General features: G+C 46.4%; 1 protein-coding gene across 1 annotated transcript; it reads left to right on the top strand.

Moving 5' to 3' along the window:
- The first annotated feature begins 7 nt into the window (after positions 1–7).
- Positions 8–15,081, top strand: LOC135377259 (zinc metalloproteinase-disintegrin-like EoMP06). The gene is made up of 19 exons (XM_064609567.1): positions 8–185; positions 3,299–3,381; positions 4,240–4,389; positions 4,749–4,831; positions 4,889–5,009; positions 5,065–5,154; positions 5,975–6,046; positions 6,114–6,283; positions 6,342–6,426; positions 6,902–7,038; positions 7,104–7,275; positions 7,337–7,432; positions 7,489–7,614; positions 9,416–9,588; positions 9,653–9,854; positions 11,914–11,991; positions 12,056–12,167; positions 12,223–12,364; positions 13,987–15,081. The coding sequence occupies exons 1-19, from the start codon at positions 95–97 to the stop codon at positions 14,399–14,401; spliced, it is 2,598 nt and encodes an 865-aa protein (XP_064465637.1). The 5' UTR covers positions 8–94; the 3' UTR covers positions 14,402–15,081.
- The last annotated feature ends 5,911 nt before the right edge of the window (positions 15,082–20,992 follow it).

Below are 20,992 nucleotides of genomic sequence, written 5' to 3'. Positions count from 1 at the left end.
CCCAGCATGACTCCTTTCTTCACTTCCGTGAATGACGTCACACAGAAAATGTTTGACGGGCTCCTCTGTCTCACGTTAACTCTTATTATCTGTGATGGCAAGTAGAGGACCGAAGATGAGGTGGTCCTACAATGCGTTATTGACACTCCTACCGCTTATACGTTTGTCGCTGTGTGTTTTAACAGGTTAGTAAGTATCATTCTCAGTATTGATAGAAAGATCATTCGCGGCTACTTTTGTAAAGTTGTATTTTGTAGACGTATTCGCGACGACCTATCTCAAAATCTCATGTAGCTAGTATGCATGTGTTACAGTCAAATGTATACGCCATTGATGGTGCCATGTAGTTGCGTTATAAAAAGAGCATCAAACTTAATAACGAGCTTCCGTGCATCAGTGTGCACTTGTTCATCCGTGCACATGTTCGTGTTATAAAACGGAACAAAACGGTGCAAACACGATGATATCTAGAGTTTCCGTTAGTTAACGAAAAGCACCGGGTTAACGTGCTCCGGTAATCCGCTCGAGTGGTCGGTGAAAATGGCTCAACTGCTGTAATGACACAACAACTCGCTGCTCGTGACTATGCAAGTTCGGTTAGATTTGTTTCGTTAGGTTAGGTTTCCCAGGAAGGGGGGGATATATACAATTACATAAGGGTGGCAAATAACCAAGTTGCCTCCCCAAATGGGGTAATAAAAGCTGAAAAAAAATAGGTGGATCTTGGTCCAAACGATTTTGACAGATGATCACTGTGTACTCTCTACGGACACGCGCCACCAGAAGCAGGTTCAGTTCTGTGAGCAATGACCTGCAGTGAGTAAAGAATGTACCGGCCTAAGTACGCAGACGACACAATCGCTTCCAACGACTACCCCGAGTGTCCAGGTTAGTCCCAGAGTGGCGAGTTCCTCAGCCATTCCATCTTCACCGATCAGGACTAATGTAGGGGAACACCACCTCCTCTACATTTGGGGACCCGAACAGCAAACGTCTCAGTCCAGTGAACAGTTCGGCCTTCTGCCATCGCTGTTCCAAATTTTGCACCGGCTTCGATACCGCGCTGCCGAGCATTGAACCCCGGAAGCCCCAATGCCGCAACAGTCATCAGCTGCAACAACCGATTGAGTTGCTCAAGTACTGGTCGCGGCACGGTCTTGATGGCATCCTGCGCATGACGAGTCAACCACTCACCCCGTACAACGAAGCACAATCCCCAACCGCTTCGTGAGTGTCACATTCATGGACCACACCTGTCCCCTAACTAGGGTTCCGCGTTTTCAGTTTTAATAAAAAAACACCGAATACAGATGGACATTCCAAGACATGAGAGGGGGAAATTGCTGCACATGGGGGGGGGGCCAGCAAGTTGTTGATGCAGATCAGAAAATCACACAGAAATACGATGGGTGCGAAAAATGTCCGTTTACTTTTTCGTTAACCGTAAAATGCCACGTTGAAGGAGTGCCGTGTGGGAACTACATCGTGATTTCGATTCGTCGATAACTTCCGGGTAAACCGTGTGCGCGCCAGGAAAAACGTCGAAAGACGCCGATCTTGTGAAAATCTATAAACATAGAAAAAAACATACGCAGAATCCGGCCAAAAATAAAAAGACGTGGAACCCTACCCATAACGTGATGCCGCCCGCCTACCGGTTGCGGTACAGCGCGATTTCTCCCACACTCCCGTGGGGGGCTAACGTTGCCCCTTTGGCTGCCGGTTGCAGCATCCCAGGTGGCGACTTGGACTGTACCTGAGCAACCTTGTCACGTTGGAAGCTGTGACATGTGCGTGTTACTGATGCCATCCTCGCTCACATACGACACAGTCTGACGTGGGTAGAGTAGTGTCCAACGTCCTGGTGCGAAGCACATCCGGGACATTCCATCGTGTAGAGGAACATCTCCTCAACACCTTCCGGTTGCAACTTGAAAAAGGAAAATGAGTAACACTGAAAGACGAAAGTCACTGAAACGGTTAGCCAGCTGTAGGACTCAAACCCAAATCTTCTGGATTACCGGTCCAGGGCTCTACCAATTGAATAAGCTAACACACCTCCCCAGCGACTTCCAAGGGTGCGTCATCTGAAGGGACACGTCAACCACTCTCTGTCTCACTCATCCTCCTTTCGCTCTTACATTTTTGCTTACTCATACACACACTCATACGACGGTATCAACGCAAGCGGCAACTGTTGAACATGAGAGAACTGATGTTCTGAGGCTGGAACAACATAGAAAGGACAAATACATACAAAGCCTCAAATTGCCTAAGAAATTAAGGATGAAAGTCACTGAAAAGGTTAGCCAGCTGTGGGACTCTTTCATCGTTAATTTCTTAGGCAATTTGATGCTTTGTATGTATTTCTCCTTTCTATGTTCCAGCCTCAGAACATCAGTTCTCTCTTGAGTAACACCATCAGGCTTGTTACATTAATACGGTTCTTAAAAAAGTCAAATAGAATAGCCTTCACGTAGATGACGGCGATGATTGGAGAGGCTTCTATAAGTGACAGTTTATGTGGCACTCGAAAACCAGATCCCTGTGGCTGTAACTCGTTAACATGGATAGGGAAAAGTAGTGCCTAAGACGGGGGAAAAGGTTGAAAATCGTTGCCTTCTGTTTGTTGCGTTTGAAGGTGCCATCCACAGACTCGCGCCACTCAAGTGCCATTGGCGTAGTTTATCCAGCACAAATACCGCGACTTACAAGAACGAGCGCTCGAAAATTACCGAGACATCCTTAAAGTTTTTCAATGTGTCATCCAGCGAGCTATCTCAACTCCGAGATGACCTGTTTGAGTTTCTCTTTCTAGCTTTTGGATGGCGAAACAGTGGTGCAACTCGGTCACTTTGGTTTCGCGTACATTGTCGTGGAATGTCTCAAAATTTAAAATATTACCGACGAAAGATGAAAGTCACTGAGAAGGTTAGCGAGCTGTGGGGAACCTTTCTATGTTGTTCCAGCCTCAGAACATCAGTCCTCTCTTGTTTAAAATATTTCCGCATATCTTTTGCGCAGCATCCACCTGTCTAAGCCCCTGTGGTGTCCGAAAAAGTAGTATTTATGCTCAGGTGGATACGAGACGACGTTCACTCATTTTGTTCCGTCTGTGATGATAAGCTGCCTCGTGTTGCAGGAAAAGGTGCTTCCTTCCTTCCTCCTTTTCCACCATCGTAATGATGCGCGTGTCGGAAATCCATTTTGCCCTTTGTACAACATTGCGTTGCCATTGATTTTGTGAGCTGTTTTCCCATCTGTGTAGAATGCTAATAACGGGTCCCATTTGTCCCAGATGAGAGCAACGGCGAGAAGATCTACCCCCAAATCCTCGGTCGCGACAGAAGAAAACGAGACTTGACATCCTCTAATGGAGCGGTACGTTGGCCTCTTTGGAGACTTGGCTACGTACAGGGTTAGTCTAGGGTTAGTCTAGCAGACGTTACACATTTCAATTGCATAGTAAAAATAGGGCTTACCCTACCCCAAGCTTTGAAGACTGATGGCCATTTGTCTCAAGTTTTGTTGGTATTTTTTGTAAACGCTGTGGTCACGTAGGACGAGAATAGAAAATCGAGCAAAATCTCGCCCCATGCGTTTTCAATGGCCAATCTCATGCAAACACCGCCTTTTTTTCTGCCGTTTGCCTCACGTTCACATCACACAGGCGGCGCTGGCTACAACGATGTCACATGCTCCATTCTGATGTTAGGCGCTAATCCTCTTCTTTTTTATGCTGGCACCACCTGTGTGTGGTGGAATGAAATTGAAATTCACGTGGGAGAAAATGGTGCCTTTTGACTGATATGGGCCATAGAAAATGCATAGAGGGAGATTTTGCTTGATTTTTAATTTTTGTCCTACAGGACCATAACACTCAGAAAAAATTCCGACAAAACTTGAGACAAATGGCTACCAGTCTGCGAAGTTTGGGGCTGGCTAAACCCTGTCTTCTATTTTTACGATGCATTTGAAATGTGTAACGTTTGCTAGACTAGCCCTGTAGAAAGAGAGCCTCATAGAACGCTTACCCTAGCTAACGTTGTAGAATGGGTACGTGACTACACATAAAACCTGGAGCAAGGAAAACGTTTTGGTCCTTGTCGTCTGCCTCGCTCCGGGTTTTATGTGTGTTCGGCTGTTACCGTTTGAGATACGTAACAGCTCGCCCTTTTACCGTCAGTGTAGAAAGATAACGTTGTTAAAGTTAAATAATAAAACGTCGTTCTTCTTCAGGACTTGGATCCCAGTGTGGAAATTTCATTCAGTGCATTTGGGGAGCATTACGTCCTGGACCTGCGGATGAAACAAGGCCTGCTTCCTTCTCGGTACTTTGAGAAACATCACCAGAATGATAGTTCTGTCATAATCTACCCCATGCAAAAGGTGTGTACCCCATTAGATTGCACAAATGGAATTCTTGTTGTCCCGCTATTCCCCAAAAACATTTCCACCAGGGATAAATGGGTAGGTTTCTTTCGGAAACTGTGTACCGTAATTGTGTTGTTTTACTGCTAGTAAATATGCCTTCTAGAGTTAATTTCAAAGAGAGCAATGCCACTATAGTTGCAGGAAATAGGAAATATAGAAAAGTGGGGTTGAGGAACTAAACGTTTTTCGCACGATTGTTGAGCAAGAATTAAACGAGACGCAAATAACTGCGAGGGCAGTGAGGCCCTCTAATATAGGTGAGAAATTCCCACTCTGAGAGTGAATTTGAATGGACGAGACCGTGTCTTTTCCAGAGTACGCGCCATTGCTACTATGGTGGCACAGTAAAAGGCTGGCCAAACTCATGGGTAGCAGTCAGCACCTGTAATGGACTCAGGTATTCTCTCACTTTCTCTGCTCTTTATGGCTTTAGTGGCAATGTTCATGCTTGTAGTGGAGTGATGCACGACGGCAAAGAGGCCCACTACATCCATCCAAGCTCCTCGGAGCACTGGCTCTTTAAGGCGTCGAAGCTCAAGGTGAAACCCTGGAAGTGTGGCTTCAACCACACCAGGGTGAGTAGCCAGAATAAACGACAAAGTACACGTTTCTAACCACACGGCTCTACAGGAAAGAAGGTCTGTTGTCATTCAACCCCCCTACAACAGTAACGTCAGGTCGCGCTACGTTGAAATGATCATTGTCAACGATTATAAAGAGGTGAGCTTTCTCAGTGGCTTCCAGTGTTGCGTGGTGCTCCGAGCGACTGAAATGAGAGCCAGGTGCGGTCCTTCCTCGTAACAGATATTGTGTGTTGATCCTTCGTTTTGTGTGCACTCCATAAAGTCTCACAAAGCAAATGCCTTTTGGGCATCTCAATGAAAGAACCCTTTCGGGGCCACAAATTCGACTCTGATGCCCACGTTCGTAATGCACTTGTGTAATGTGTAATCTGTCTTAGTCCGTTTCTCTGCGGATAAATTGTGAAAATTAAAAAAACGCCGCTGTCTAACTTTTCCAATTGGCTATACCCGTGTTTCAGCTCCTTCTGTCAGGCAACGAAACGGTTGAGCGCGGCGTTGCAGACGACATCGAAACCAAGCGAACAAGTGGAACTGAATGCAGAGTAGTCCTCTGCAATGCCGTGTTCAATCGTGTCGCCATCTGACGAAAAGGAGCTGAAACACAGGTATAGCTGATTGGAAATGTTAGGCAGAAAAGGTTTTCTATAATTTTCACGATTTATCCGCAGAGAAGCAGACCAAGTGGCAGTGTTGACATAAAATTTTGGGGCATAATACATCATATAACATTTACTTTAGCTTCCCGACACTGTTTCTATTTGTTTTATCGCCGTTCCAAGCCCCGAAGTTTATCTTGGCGAACCCTGTATACTGAAGAGGTAGTAAGATGTTGGTGCGTGTGAATGGCTGTCAGGGTACTTTGGAGATGCAGACATTGGGAATAATAACCGGAAAACCAGCAACCAACAGTTTTCTAGCCCCATCGATGTCCTTGTCATTTCTTTCTCTTTTTCAAGTACGTGAAAATGAAGAAAAATAAGGAAGCCGTCCTCGATCGCAGCAAACAAATTGCCAACATTGTAAACGCGGTAAGAAAAGAAGAAAAAAAAAAGTCGCTTCTTGAACATTCCTCCATTTACGAGGAATTGTGTGCAGCTGTACGCCCCCCTCAACATATTCATCGCGTTGGTGGGTGTCATCGTGTGGACAGAGCGGGACGAGATTGAGGTCTCCTCCAACGGCGACACGACCCTGACAAACTTCTTGACCTACAGGAAAGAACACCTGGCCCAGGAGCATCCAAATGATAACGCGCAGCTCATTACGTGAGTTTTAATCCAGAGACCAGGAAAAAAAATATTCACTTGACCCGCTTTCTCTCAGTGATACTGTTCTAGACAGCAGTGTAGTTGGGAAAGCCCTGAAGGGACCCATCTGCACTCACGAGTACTCGGGTGGAGTCAACATGGTGAGTCTCATTTTGCTGATTTGAGTTGGCCGAAATAGGTTGCAGTGCCAGAATCGAGTGTGTCTCGCCTTGCTCCTCGTTAGTCAAGCTGAGGCGCGAGAGTTCTCATACATTTTTTATATAGAATATATATCTATAAACCTTCATGGTTTAATTGACAACATGTCTACGCACAAATCGAACATTCCATATCCCAGTCGTCGGATCTTTGCAGTTTTCTCAGTGCATAAACTCTGGATAAAAAGTGTCGATGAACCTTCAACAGGTCTTGGCATGAAAGTGTTACGCTTTGCCATCTCTCAGAAGAGATTTGGTTGGAATTTGTGAAAAAGGCGTTTTGTTAGAAAGTTTTCTCCGTTGAGGCCGATCGCAATCTTCAAGAGCCGGCACACGGGAACAATTTATTTGAAAAGAAACCGGTTGGCATGGAATAGGGAGCTTTGAGGGAGGAATGAAAAGAGGCGTTACTTTGCAGGACCACCACCAGGTGGTGGGAGTGGTGGCAACCACCATGGCGCACGAACTGGGACACAATTTTGGAATGGAACACGACGACAAGGACGTCAAGTGCGTGTGCCCGGAGAAGAGGTGCATCATGGCATCCGCTTCCACGTTAGTGCCCACATGTAGTGTAGTATAGTGTAATTGTCACTCCTCATCGTAACTGGACATTGCAGCAGTCCTCCCAGCCCAAGCCAATGGTCCTCCTGCTCCAAGCATTACCTCCAACTAGCATTCGAGCAGGGCATGGACCAGTGCCTGTGGAACCTGCCTGAAGACATTGTAGGGCCGGTCTGCGGCAATGGCTTTCTCGAGGCGGGCGAGCAATGCGACTGTGGGCCTCCACAGGTTGGTTGCACGTACGAGTGGCTGCGCGGAAAAAAAATTAATGTTTACCGTGTCGTTGCAGATGTGCAACAACGATTGCTGCGACGGGACCACCTGTAAGCTCAAGCCCCACGCTCAGTGCGCCATGGGCGCTTGCTGCGATTTCACAACTTGTAAGGTTGGTATCCCTACAAATGAGTCTGGAACATACTTTTAAATGACATCCCTCGGCAGGTGAAAAAATCTGCCACATTGTGCCGAGACACCGTTACCGAGTGTGACCTACCAGAGTACTGCGATGGCCAGTCTGAGTTCTGTCCTGTCGATGTCTACTTGCAGGATGGAACTGAGTGTGGAAGGGTACGTGCTTCATTTTTCCCCATTCTTGCTCCTTAAAGGGTCCATCGAGAGATTCCCGGGCCTGTTATCTCAAAATATATCCTATCTTTGCCATATTGCATTCAGCATAGAGCGATCACCCGACACACCCCCTGCAAGCAGACTGCCGTCACTTCCATCCTTCGTGCGCTCCAAGGTTGCACCAAGCTAGCCCGCCAGTGGCCCAAGTGGCACGCTCGCAGCCTTTTTTGGTTAAAGGAGCAATGAGGTGACATTTAACGCCGCTCCCTATCCCGCTTCGTCTGTCAAGGTGTCCACCAGGGGTCACCATTGCGAAATAGCTGTGCAATGGAATTTACAAAAAAAAAAAGTCTGAGGAAGCAATTGTAGATGGCTGACACGATGCTCTCGCGACGCGGTCAAGGCTCTGTGCCTCGTTCTTGCTTGGCAGCTCTCGCGCAGCTTCTCCAGGCTTGAGCCTGGAGGGGAGTAGGAGAGGGAGAACATGAGGGGAGTAGCATATGTCCTCCCACTGTACTCTCTTGAAAGGTGTGCGGAACAGAGCCCTCACTCCGTACCGGAAAAGGGGGGTGGGGGTCACCTCAGTGCTTTAATATCTCCGTTGTTCTAACCACTCCACATGGGGAATGCATTCCATATGCTTGCAGAGGATCTCTTCGTGATCCCTTTACAGGGTGTCTACCAACCTGGAAAGCCTGGAAAACAGGGAGTTGTCAGGGAATTTATGTGTGACTGGAAAAGTCTGGGGATTGTCAGGGAACTTGGCCAAAAAGCAGCTGAAGTCAGGGAAAATCGCGCACAAGTGCCATGATGATGTGCGGCGAATCGCGAGTGCCAACCGGTGGTTGAGTGGCTATGCCGCAGCAATGTTACCGCGAGCAGCAGTTCGCCAGTACAAAAAGCTCTGAGGCAGGAAAGTAGAGTAGCCCCTCGCTGATACTTAATAAATGGTCTGTTTTATGAGGGGTCTGGTATCGAAACGTAGGAGCAGGCACCAAGTTCCCGTTTGTTTTTGTCAGGGAATTGGCTCGAAATAATCGGGGGTGAAACCTGGAAAAGTCGGGGAATTTCGAGGCTGCAGTTTGGTAGACAACCCTGCTTTAAAGGACCAATGAATACGTTCCTCCATAAGTATTGTGGTACGCAATGATCACGAAAAAAAGAGGATGTTATATCCTTTCATTCTAATGAGCGAGAAGGCTGTTACCCGTTTCCGTCCTTTGCACAAGCTCTTGCAAAGGACCAACGAATGACCCGCGAAAGAGGACTAGAAAGAGGGAAGTCGCTGGCCAATGGGAGCCATAAATTCCAGGCGCACAAAATATGGCTTCTTTGCTCCTTTACCAGACTGAAATTTTATTTGGGGGTATTCTCAAAATATGCCCATTGCAAAGTGTTTAGGCCCTAAAGGAATGGAGCTAGCCCCCCACCCCATGCCCTTAGACATTTGCCAATGGACCTTTTTCACATCCGCGTTGTATCCTAGCGGCTCTCCAACGAACCATGCTCGGAGGACTAGAACCGGTCCGGAGTGGGGCCTACGAGGTCCCCCCACTGGTCCCCACTTCTGTCGTTCCCATAGTGATAATCCTCTCCGGCGCCTCAAGGTCGTACGCATGCGCATAGGCCATTGTGAAAAAGGTCCATTGGAAACTCCTGGTAAGCTGTTATGGATTGAGTTGTTCTATTTAATAGGTAGAGTTCGTTGGAGTATGGTTGTGGATGGGCTGTATGTATGGGTAGAGGCCATTCTGCCATCCCCAAGAAGGTAATCCCTCTTGATGGTTCAACTCTCCTGCAGGCGCATTGCTTCCGTAAGCAGTGCAAGTCCCACGCGGATCAATGCCAGGTACTTTGGGGCCCCACGGGCCAGGTGGCCGACAGACAGTGTTTCAAACAAAACGAGCAGGGAAATGGTAACGGCAATTGTGGCTACAACCGCATCAATAAGAACTACACCAAGTGCCACAAAGAGTGAGTGCACACACCATCTCCTCGTTTGTGCATCCTTTGCGTGAACGCTGCCAATGCTTTGCAGCGACATCATGTGTGGAACGCTTCAGTGCTACCACTTGAACGAACGCTTGGAATTCGGCATGGAATCTGCAGCGATACAGGGAAAGGTGTACATCACAGACAGGGACAGGTCATACACGTGCCGGTCGGTCATCATCGACCTGGGCCTTTACACTTTTGATCCCGGACTCTCACCCAACGGAGCCAAGTGTGGCAACAACAAGGTATTCCATTAAAGAGACTCCAAATGGTTGTTTACCAGAATGCACCGCACCGACACTAATTGCTTTACCGTCGTACGCATCTTTTTCGTGACTGTCATTGTGATTGTGTCCCAGTTGCAAAAGTAATGCGTTTTACGTATCCCAGAAAACGTGCCATTGAATTAAAATTAAAAACTACGCCACCTAGTATCGTGCGGTCAACAGCACTTGTTCATACTAGGCTTTCGCTACCTCCTGATGTGCATGCGATGTAACCTAAGTGTAATTATGTACATTTTTGCCAAGTGAACTCGGAAATTTGCCAAGCAAAGGTCACTTTTTTACCCCAGCAACATGATGAGCGTGCGGAATTTACTCAGATCCTTGATAATTGACAGTGCTATTCAGGATCTATCCTATCGGGGGAAAAATAGGCGAACATCATGCTTCTTGGAGCACTTGAGTATAACGCGCGAGGACTTTTTGAGCGCAATCGCTGTCAGCCCGACGAAAGGAAACCCAGCCCACAGAGTGATAGTAGAAAAAGTAACAGTTCCTGAAATTGGGAGAGGGAAGGTATGGTCTCAGCCGAAGCCGGATGTGATAAGCTGTGTCTGTGTTATCTCTTTCTACCATGCCGGTATGGGCCAAGCTTCCAACCTCCTTTCGTCGGACTGACAATGATTGCGCTGAAAAATTCGTCGCGCGCTGTCCTCTGGGAGCTCCGTAGAGCGTGAGTTTCAGCTATTTTTTCCCATACGATAGCTCAATATTCCTGTCAATTATCATTAGTTTGAGTAAAATGGGCACGCTCTTCACATTGGTGGGGTAAAAAGGTGACCTTTACTTGCCAAATTTCTGAGTTCAGTTGGCAAAAATTTACGTAATTAAACTTAGGTTACATGACATGCGCACATCAGGAGGTGGCAAAAACCTAGTAAGAACAAATGCCGTTGACCGTATGATTCTATGCGGTGTAGTTTTTAATTTAAATTCAATAACACGTCTTCTGGGACACCTACAGGAGAAATGTACGAGGGGCGTTCAAGTCAAACCGAGACTTTTCATTTTTCGCAAAAGTAAAATGAACTTACAGGCGAGAAATTAGTTTTATTTTTCGACGTAATCTCCAGCTGCACTAATGCACTTGTCCCAGCGTTTCACGAGGGCTTGGATGCCAGCAGTGTAGAAATCATTACCGGGGCGTAGCAGCTATGATCGGACTGCATTCTTGACCTCGTCGTCGCATCTGAAGTGGCGGCCCCCAAGGAATGCCCTCAGTGTCCCATAGAGATAGAAATCGCTGGGAGCGAGGTCTGGACTGTAAGGGGGATGTGGCAGCAACTCCCAGCCAAGTTCCTGTAAGGTGCGTGTCGTGAGATGCGCGGTATGCCGGCGTGCATTGTCCTGTAGGAGGAGGACTCCTTTGGTGATGAGGCCCGGCCGTTTTTGCTTCAGCGCCTTATGCACATCTCTGAGAACCTGTCAGTAATATGCACTATTGATGGTGGTACCACTGGGCAGAAAATCAACATGAGCAACGCCAGCCTTGTCCCAGAAAACTGTGGAAAAATGTTGGATGTTCTCAGGAAGTCTGACACTGGGCTCTGAGCCGCCCCAGCCGGGATCGTCCTGCACTGATGTACGGCCGTCTTGGAACCGTTTGCACCACTCAAACGCTTTGCTGCGGCTAAGTGTATCGTGGCCATACTGAGCCTGAAGTCTTCTGTGAATTTCAGATGACTTTACGCCTTCATTCACGAGGAACTTGATGACTATTCGCTGTTCGATGTGCGCACTCACCTCGTTGTCGGCCATCTTGTCCAGCACGTGTCTTCTGTTTTGCACAAACTTTGAACCACCACGTGGTGAACGCGGATGCCTGTCACGTGTGGAAATGACGAAAAAGAAGTAGCGCGAGCCATTTGTACACTCAGGAGACAGAAAGTCCCGGTTTGACTTGAACACCCCTGGTGTGTTTACAAAATGTAGGGAAAATATTGTTTTTACGTGAGACAACCTAGCATAGCTCTGCTGCACATTGCACGGAGTGGAATTAAATGGGGCCATCATCTTTCAGGCCTGTCTCAACCAGAAGTGTGTGCCACTAGAAAAACTGTACGGAGCAAAATGTCCCTACAATTGCCACAACAATGGGGTGAGTTTGACAAGGGTGGGGACTAGTTAGAGTGTATGAGAGCACAGTGTATGAGATGGTGCAGGTGTGCAACAATTATGGCCACTGCCACTGCATGGTGGGTTTTGCTCCGCCGTACTGCGACTACCCAGGTCCCGGAGGCAGCGTGGATAGTGGGCCTGCGTCCGACCCTTCAGGTACAGCCCCAAGCACTGGGGTGTCAATCACCAGTGTGCCTTTTTTTTTTTCCAGCTGGATACGGCTTCATGGTTGCCATGTACATAATATTTTTGTGCATCATACCCATGGCCGCCATCGCTACGTTTTCCATCTACTACTTTCGGAACCACCTGAAAATGTGGTGGGTGACCAAAGCACGCAAGGCAGCGATCAAGTAAGGCACAAAGTATTTGTCTCCAAAATGCTTTGCTCTTGAAACTCATGCAGTGGGGGATAAAACTGCAGTAAAAGCTGCATATAACTATGGCGGTGGCTAGCGAACTCAAGAGGGGTATCGCTGTAAGAGTACACAGCTCACACACACAACCTGTGAGAGACGCTACAAAAAGAGGCTGGAAACAACAATATGTAGATATTTTGTTTCAAACAGCTGGTTAGTTTTGACTGCTTCTGGTAGCTGCTGAGCTACACAGCACCGTGCTCAAGTGCATACACTGAGAGTCCTAAGTTGGGGAAGTCGGTACATGACAAGTTCACACCACTGCAGCCACGAACACAGACAAAAGGCACACACAAGACAGGACGAATTGCAGTTCGTCCTGTCTTGTGTGTGCCTTTTGTCTGTGTTCGTGGCTGCGACGGTGTGAACTTGTCAAGTGCTTCCAGCTGTGTAATGGACTGTAGAAAGAGGCTGTGTTCTGTAATGAAATCCTTCGAAGCATCGATTGCACATTTAATGGATAGAGAAAAGTCCTCTCCTTCATCAGATGTATCAACCTCGTGAACAATGGTGTCGTGTCATCAGTCACTGCTTATTCTCACCTGCTGTGTTTGAGTCCATGGCATATTTCTACTGCATCAGGTTCTGTCGTCAGTAAATTGAGTGTCATCTTCCTGTATCACTGCGCTGAGATTGGGTGCATCACCGTCCTTGGGCACTGGCAGAACAAACCTGCTTTCAGGAACCATGTTGCGATGGTCGTCTGAACCACCTCGTACCACACCGCATAGAAAAACTGTACAGCCACCAGCAGCATTACTCTAGAATCAAGGACTTGCTGCTGTCGATGTTGAAGATCATTCGGTTGACGACACGCCACTCATACACGCGCGCTTCCAGATTATCTTGCGTTTCACACTTTCCACCATCATCGGCAGCCTCGAAGTTTCTCTTCAACCTCCAGAATCGTCGGAAGTGTCGACTGGATTAAGTTCATCAGCTATTACGAGTTTGATGTCCAGGGCTATTGCGCTTTACGTTTCTTTGGTTGAGATGTTTATTGTTGACTTAAAGCTGACACGCCGAACTAGAATGGTTGGACCACCCGTAGCCAGAGCACAAAGTGATCAGCTCCAAAGAAAACAAAGTATCCAAACAAAGGTTACGTTGACTTAACATTCCCACGACGTCCTAGCATTTGCAGAAACTGGAAACGCATTGGAGCCACCCCAAAGCAATATGCACGCAGCTGTATGTCGGGCATCGCTATCTGAGGACTCAAAATGGCGTGTTCCTTTGTTATCCACTGGTCCTTTCCCTGTAGAAACGATGCATATTTTGATAGTTAAAGTAAAATGGGTCATTGCATGAGTGTTGTCATGAGCAGGTTTGACTGTATTGGCAAACATGTTGAGGAAATAATTTTTCTAGGATTTTCCTAGTGTTTTTTTTTTTTTTTTTTTCAAAATGTCTTTGAACAAAGTATTCTGAGAATCTCAAAAATCTATTATGTTGTGATGCAGCTAATCCTGTGATAAGATAGGTAGTGAAAAACAAATAAAAACAAACAAGAACCAGAGTTTATGCGGGGACCTAACCTAGCAATTTGACTCCAGGACCCGTGCACAGCAGTTATCCACTGGCCAAGGCTACCATCCGGCACCAAATAAAGACTCGCTCAGTGCAGCCCCCCTGCATCGTAGCAGTTTTCGAGACGTCGAAATTTCTCGTCCCGTCCTCCAGAGCACAAGTAACGCTCGCGCTGCACCACGGCCCACACGGCCGGCGCCGCCGAGACCAACGGCCCCGAAGTCTGTCTCTCGTTCGGCTAGTCAACGTAGCACGGGAGCATCCAGGCCTGTGCAGCCTCCTCCTGGCCCACCCTCCCTCTACGACGACTGTGCCGTGCCGCCTGAACCGCAGTACGCGACACTCGCGATGCCCGGACCCACTGTGTCGGCCCTGGCTCGACGCTTTGAGCAGTCTGCGGTCAGACTAGAGAGGAGACCGTACGATGCCCCAGCTTCGTGAAGCGCTCAACGTGTGCGCAGAAAAGCATCACCACGAAGAACAGAGTGCCCCTCGTTATAAGAGGGACAGCAACAACAACAAGCAAGAGTGCATGGCTGGAAAAATCATTTTATTTATTTGCATTCTTCATTCTTGGCCACAGTTTTTGTACTCTGTTAATGTAACCAACAACTCTGCTTCAATGAGGCCAAGAGACATTGACGAATGACATTCTCCGCGTGACTATGAAACGAGAGGATCTTTGATTTTCTGTAGCATGTTGTAAGGTGGAAATTTTTTGTGGAAGGCTTTTTAATGAGACAAGCACAAAATAATGTTCAAATTAATTGAAATTCGTTCCTCGAACAAAGAGTTGCATTAACTTAGTTGAGTACCACTACCTTTTATATGTGATGGCCAATGTTTATTTGTCAATGCCCCTAGTGGATGTATGTGTGGCCAGCACGCTTCAATGCAGATGTGCTTTCACTACCTGCCTGAGACTAGCCAATTGGGATATACCTCACTGTGCCTCATAGGAAATACAGTATGTGATTTGTTTTTTCTCTAGCTGTGTCATGCATGTACATACAAGAGGCGTCAACTATCGTGAAAGTGAAAACTAAATTTAGTTCTTGCCCTGCTAGGAAAGTATTGGAACGTATCAGAGAGCAAATAAATCTGCTTCGTTGATCACGCTAGTGAAACTACTCTTCCACTTGTTCCAAATGAATGCTGTGGTTGGAATAGAAATTTGAATATGTTTGGCAAGCTGGTTGATTCCAATGAGATTCCCGCATGCTTTGAAAGTTGCTTCGATTGTCTCTTTACACAAAGATTAGATTGTTCTAAACGTAGAATGCCGACAACTGGAGCAGTGAAAAGTTGTAACTTGCATCACATTGCGGAAATGTGCGTCATTACGTATATGGTCTCAGTTGGCCAAATGTTCAATGTAGCTTCCGGGGTCTTATTGTTTTGCGGGGTTTGAATCAGGGGCGCCGTCACGAGGGTGGCAGTTTCTTTCCCCCCCACCCCACCCCTGGATTCACCAAGCAAACACTGCCATTGCAACACAGTCACAAATGATGCCTTTCTTCCCTCTACGTTCTTGAAGCGTAGGGTGTCTGAGACAAGACAATGTAGTTGCGGGCACAGTCGATGTCCAGAATTAGATCCCGTACCGTGCAAACCCCAAACGTCCTTGCTTCTCTCCCCTCAAACGGAGACCACCCCATACCAAGTGCCATTCTTTCAACTCCTCTCTCTTGCGTATCCATGAAGGACAAGATGCCCGTGTTTGGACAGATTACTGCATTTCTAAATGTCAAGCCTAGAATAATTGCCCTGTTCCAAATCAGCCTCATACCTGTTGTACGCTCAGAGCTCCTTACATTCCATTATTGCTCAATTATATCTGGTCTTAGTTGCTACCTGTATTGAACCGGACCCCTACGTATTTCGATTTAGAGACTGAATCGGCTGTTTTGCATGGTATACAGGGTGTCCCAACTAAATGCGGACATATTAAAAAAAACATATGTATGTATATATATATATATATATATATATATATATATATATATATCACATTTTTCGAGATAGTCAGTTGCAATGTAATATATGCTGAAGGGCACTGCTTAAGAGGGCACCAGCAAACTCCTAGGGCAATGTCCTAATTAACTTTCAATAATTTTTAATTATAAAAGCTACGAAGTTGTCCCAGTGAACATCTGGTCCCTTTGGTCACCTGATACCGTAGCCGTTTTCAGAACAAAAATCCGTTCGATAGATCGTCCGCAAAAAAATTCGTGAAAGAACAACATTGTTTGCTTTATTTTGTTCATTGCGCATCTTCGGAGACGCGTCTTTCCTTCACGCCTAATGTGGGAGGGTGAAAGAGCACACTACAGCCCTCTTAAGGAGTGCCCTTCAGCATATGCTATGTTGCAACTGACTTGATCTCGAAAAAAGTGATATATATATATATATATATTATAAAAAAATCTGTTCGCATTTAGCTGAAACACCCTGTATAGAGAGGTTATTCCGGTTAGAGATTATGAAAAACCATGCACCCCGATTTCTTACCGCTCAACTCGAATTTTAGTGCCTCCCGGATTGTGCCAAGATATCCATGACGGTAAAATCCAGAGACTGCATAGGTCAGCATTTTCCTAAGACAACAACCCCCGCACCGGCTCCGCTGTCTGGGGTTTTTCCTGGGTTTTCTGGCAAACCTTCCAGACGAATGTTGGCACAGTTGCTCTGAAGTCTGCCCAGGACGCATACTAGTACCCCGCTCCTTCCTCTCTCCATCTGTCCGCGTCTGTACGCCGCTCAGAACCATGGTTGCTTCTCGGCACTAACGCAGGATTTGAATAAATTTAAATTCATTCAACATCACGTCATGATCGTATTCCACACAGCCCATCACTGCCATCACCATCTTAAACCGTCACATCATAACTCATCATTCAACTTCAGATCCCATCACCGTTTTGAAGTTGAATGATGGATTCTGAAGATGAAATACCGATGATGGGTTCTGCAGCAGTGGGCAGAGTGTCTCAAAATTGTACTTGAAGTAAAGTACCAAGTACCTAGCACCTGTTGTACTTTAAATACAGTACAAAGTCGTTTGCAAAGTAAAATCAAGTTATATCCTTTCATAATGCGTCAGAAACAAAATCTTTGAGATGGCTTCCTGTGCTCCTTTAATACTGCCGTGGGCACCTGCAAATCAGACCCATAGCAGATACCTTTATATCAGTAGCAGTACACATTTATCGTTTAGTCCACATACGCCTTCGCATAAGTAACACCCACGGCACATACGCGAACATCATGCACCGGATAACTTTGTCAACATCAAAACTTTTTATAAGGACCTCAAGACCCATCACATCAACTCATAGCCCTTCAGTGAATCTCATATTCTTCTCCATGATGTGATAGTGAGTGAGGTCGGTGAAGGCCTTCATGAATGAAGGCGCCGACCTATGGACCACGGACGACGAGAACAGGAACACACAGACGAAATCTCACTATCAGCTGAAGTTTAGTACAAAACCGAGCGTAAGGAGTGGCCAAAAAGCTATACTATACTAATTGAGGAACGTATCCATGTGGGTCTCTTTGAAGGACAGTTTTTCCAAGACGTGCATCGTCTCTAGGCGACAGTTGTCCTCATGGTGTCTTTATACAACGATGCCATTCTTCAGAACCTTTTTAGCAGCAGTGTAGGCTTGATCATGCAAAAACAATCTTAAGGAATCCACTGATAGCGCTCAAGAAGGCGAGGGATACGTAGAGCGACAGTTGTCCTCGTGGTGTCTTTATACAACGATGCCATTCTTCAGAACCTTTTTAGCAGCAGTGTAGGCTTGATCATGCAAAAACAATCTTAAGGAATCCACTGATAGCGCTCAAGAAGGCGAGGGATACGTAGAGCGACAGTTGTCCTCATGGTGTCTTTATACAACGATGCCATTCTTCAGAACCTTTTTAGCAGCAGTGTAGGCTTGATCATGCAAAAACAATCTTAAGGAATCCACTGATAGCGCTCAAGAAGGCGAGGGATACGTAGAGCGACAGTTGTCCTCGTGGTGTCTTTATACAACGATGCCATTCTTCAGAACCTTTTTAGCAGCAGTGTAGGCTTGATCATGCAAAAACAATCTTAAGGAATCCACTGATAGCGCTCAAGAAGGCGAGGGATACGTAGAGCGACAGTTGTCCTCATGGTGTCTTTATACAACGATGCCATTCTTCAGAACCTTTTTAGCAGCAGTGTAGGCTTGATCATGCAAAAACAATCTTAAGGAATCCACTGATAGCGCTCAAGAAGGCGAGGGATACGTAGAGCGACAGTTGTCCTCGTGGTGTCTTTATACAACGATGCCATTCTTCAGAACCTTTTTAGCAGCAGTGTAGGCTTGATCATGCAAAAACAATCTTAAGGAATCCACTGATAGCGCTCAAGAAGGCGAGGGATACGTAGAGCGACAGTTGTCCTCGTGGTGTCTTTATACAACGATGCCATTCTTCAGAACCTTTTTAGCAGCAGTGTAGGCTTGATCATGCAAAAACAATCTTAAGGAATCCACTGATAGCGCTCAAGAAGGCGAGGGATACGTAGAGCGACAGTTGTCCTCGTGGTGTCTTTATACAACGATGCCATTCTTCAGAACCTTTTTAGCAGCAGTGTAGGCTTGATCATGCAAAAACAATCTTAAGGAATCCACTGATAGCGCTCAAGAAGGCGAGGGATACGTAGAGCGACAGTTGTCCTCGTGGTGTCTTTATACAACGATGCCATTCTTCAGAACCTTTTTAGCAGCAGTGTAGGCTTGATCATGCAAAAACAATCTTAAGGAATCCACTGATAGCGCTCAAGAAGGCGAGGGATACGTAGAGCGACAGTTGTCCTCGTGGTGTCTTTATACAACGATGCCATTCTTCAGAACCTTTTTAGCAGCAGTGTAGGCTTGATCATGCAAAAACAATCTTAAGGAATCCACTGATAGCGCTCAAGAAGGCGAGGGATACGTAGAGCGACAGTTGTCCTCGTGGTGTCTTTATACAACGATGCCATTCTTCAGAACCTTTTTAGCAGCAGTGTAGGCTTGATCATGCAAAAACAATCTTAAGGAATCCACTGATAGCGCTCAAGAAGGCGAGGGATACGTAGAGCGACAGTTGTCCTCGTGGTGTCTTTATACAACGATGCCATTCTTCAGAACCTTTTTAGCAGCAGTGTAGGCTTGATCATGCAAAAACAATCTTAAGGAATCCACTGATAGCGCTCAAGAAGGCGAGGGATACGTAGAGCGACAGTTGTCCTCGTGGTGTCTTTATACAACGATGCCATTCTTCAGAACCTTTTTAGCAGCAGTGTAGGCTTGATCATGCAAAAACAATCTTAAGGAATCCACTGATAGCGCTCAAGAAGGCGAGGGATACGTAGAGCGACAGTTGTCCTCGTGGTGTCTTTATACAACGATGCCATTCTTCAGAACCTTTTTAGCAGCAGTGTAGGCTTGATCATGCAAAAACAATCTTAAGGAATCCACTGATAGCGCTCAAGAAGGCGAGGGATACGTAGAGCGACAGTTGTCCTCGTGGTGTCTTTATACAACGATGCCATTCTTCAGAACCTTTTTAGCAGCAGTGTAGGCTTGATCATGCAAAAACAATCTTAAGGAATCCACTGATAGCGCTCAAGAAGGCGAGGGATACGTAGAGCGACAGTTGTCCTCGTGGTGTCTTTATACAACGATGCCATTCTTCAGAACCTTTTTAGCAGCAGTGTAGGCTTGATCATGCAAAAACAATCTTAAGGAATCCACTGATAGCGCTCAAGAAGGCGAGGGATACGTAGAGCGACAGTTGTCCTCGTGGTGTCTTTATACAACGATGCCATTCTTCAGAACCTTTTTAGCAGCAGTGTAGGCTTGATCATGCAAAAACAATCTTAAGGAATCCACTGATAGCGCTCAAGAAGGCGAGGGATACGTAGAGCGACAGTTGTCCTCGTGGTGTCTTTATACAACGATGCCATTCTTGAGAACCTTTTTAGCAGCAGTGTAGGCTTGATCATGCAAAAACAATCTTAAGGAATCCACTGATAGCGCTCAAGAAGGCGAGGGATACGTAGAGCGACAGTTGTCCTCGTGGTGTCTTTATACAACGATGCCATTCTTCAGAACCTTTTTAGCAGCAGTGTAGACTTGATCATGCAAAAACAATCTTAAGGAATCCACTGATAGCGCTCAAGAAGGCGAGGGATACGTAGAGCGACAGTTGTCCTCGTGGTGTCTTTATACAACGATGCCATTCTTGAGAACCTTTTTAGCAGCAGTGTAGGCTTGATCATGCAAAAACAATCTTAAGGAATCCACTGATAGCGCTCAAGAAGGCGAGGGATACGTAGAGCGACAGTTGTCCTCGTGGTGTCTTTATACAACGATGCCATTCTTCAGAACCTTTTTAGCAGCAGTGTAGGCTTGATCATGCAAAAACAATCTTAAGGAATCCACTGATAGCGCTCAAGAAGGCGAGGGATACGTAGAGCGACAGTTGTCCTCGTGGTGTCTTTATACAACGATGCCATTCTTGAGAACCTTTTTAGCAGCAGTGTAGGCTTGATCATGCAAAAACAACCTTAAGGATGACACTGATAGCGCTCAAGAAGGCGAGGGATACGTAGAGCGACAGTTGTCCTCGTGGTGTCTTTATACAACGATGCCATTCTTGAGAACCTTTTTAGCAGCAGTGTAGGCTTGATCATGCAAAAACAACCTTAAGGATGCCACTGATAGCGCTCGAGAAGGCGAGGGATACGTAGAGCGACAGTTGTCCTGATGGTGTCTTTATACAACGATGCCATTCTTGAGATCCTTTTTAGCAGCAGTGTATACAGTTGTCCTCATGATGTCTCCCGGGGGATACTCATAGCGACACAGGTTGATGAACGTATCCATGTGTTTTGGAAAGAGAGTTTTTAGAAGACGTGGCGTCTTAGAGCGACAGTTATCGCTAGACAACAATTCAACTATTGAGAAGCTTGATAGGACATTGGGTTGTTGTACATGTCGTTGTAAAGGCAGA

This window comes from Ornithodoros turicata, chromosome 1, assembly GCF_037126465.1.
Source record: "Ornithodoros turicata isolate Travis chromosome 1, ASM3712646v1, whole genome shotgun sequence".
In the NCBI taxonomy this organism is placed as follows: Eukaryota; Metazoa; Arthropoda; class Arachnida; order Ixodida; family Argasidae; genus Ornithodoros; species Ornithodoros turicata.
This window is presented reverse-complemented; position numbering and strand designations above follow the sequence as displayed.

Coding starts and splice junctions, on each gene's coding strand:
- LOC135377259 (XM_064609567.1), top strand. CDS start 95: ATGGCAAGTAGAGGACCGAAGATGAGGTGGTCCTACAATGCGTTATTG. Junction 9,589..9,652: donor TACACCAAGTGCCACAAAGA/GTGAGTGCACAC, acceptor AATGCTTTGCAG/CGACATCATGTGTGGAACGC. Junction 11,992..12,055: donor ACAATTGCCACAACAATGGG/GTGAGTTTGACA, acceptor GAGATGGTGCAG/GTGTGCAACAATTATGGCCA.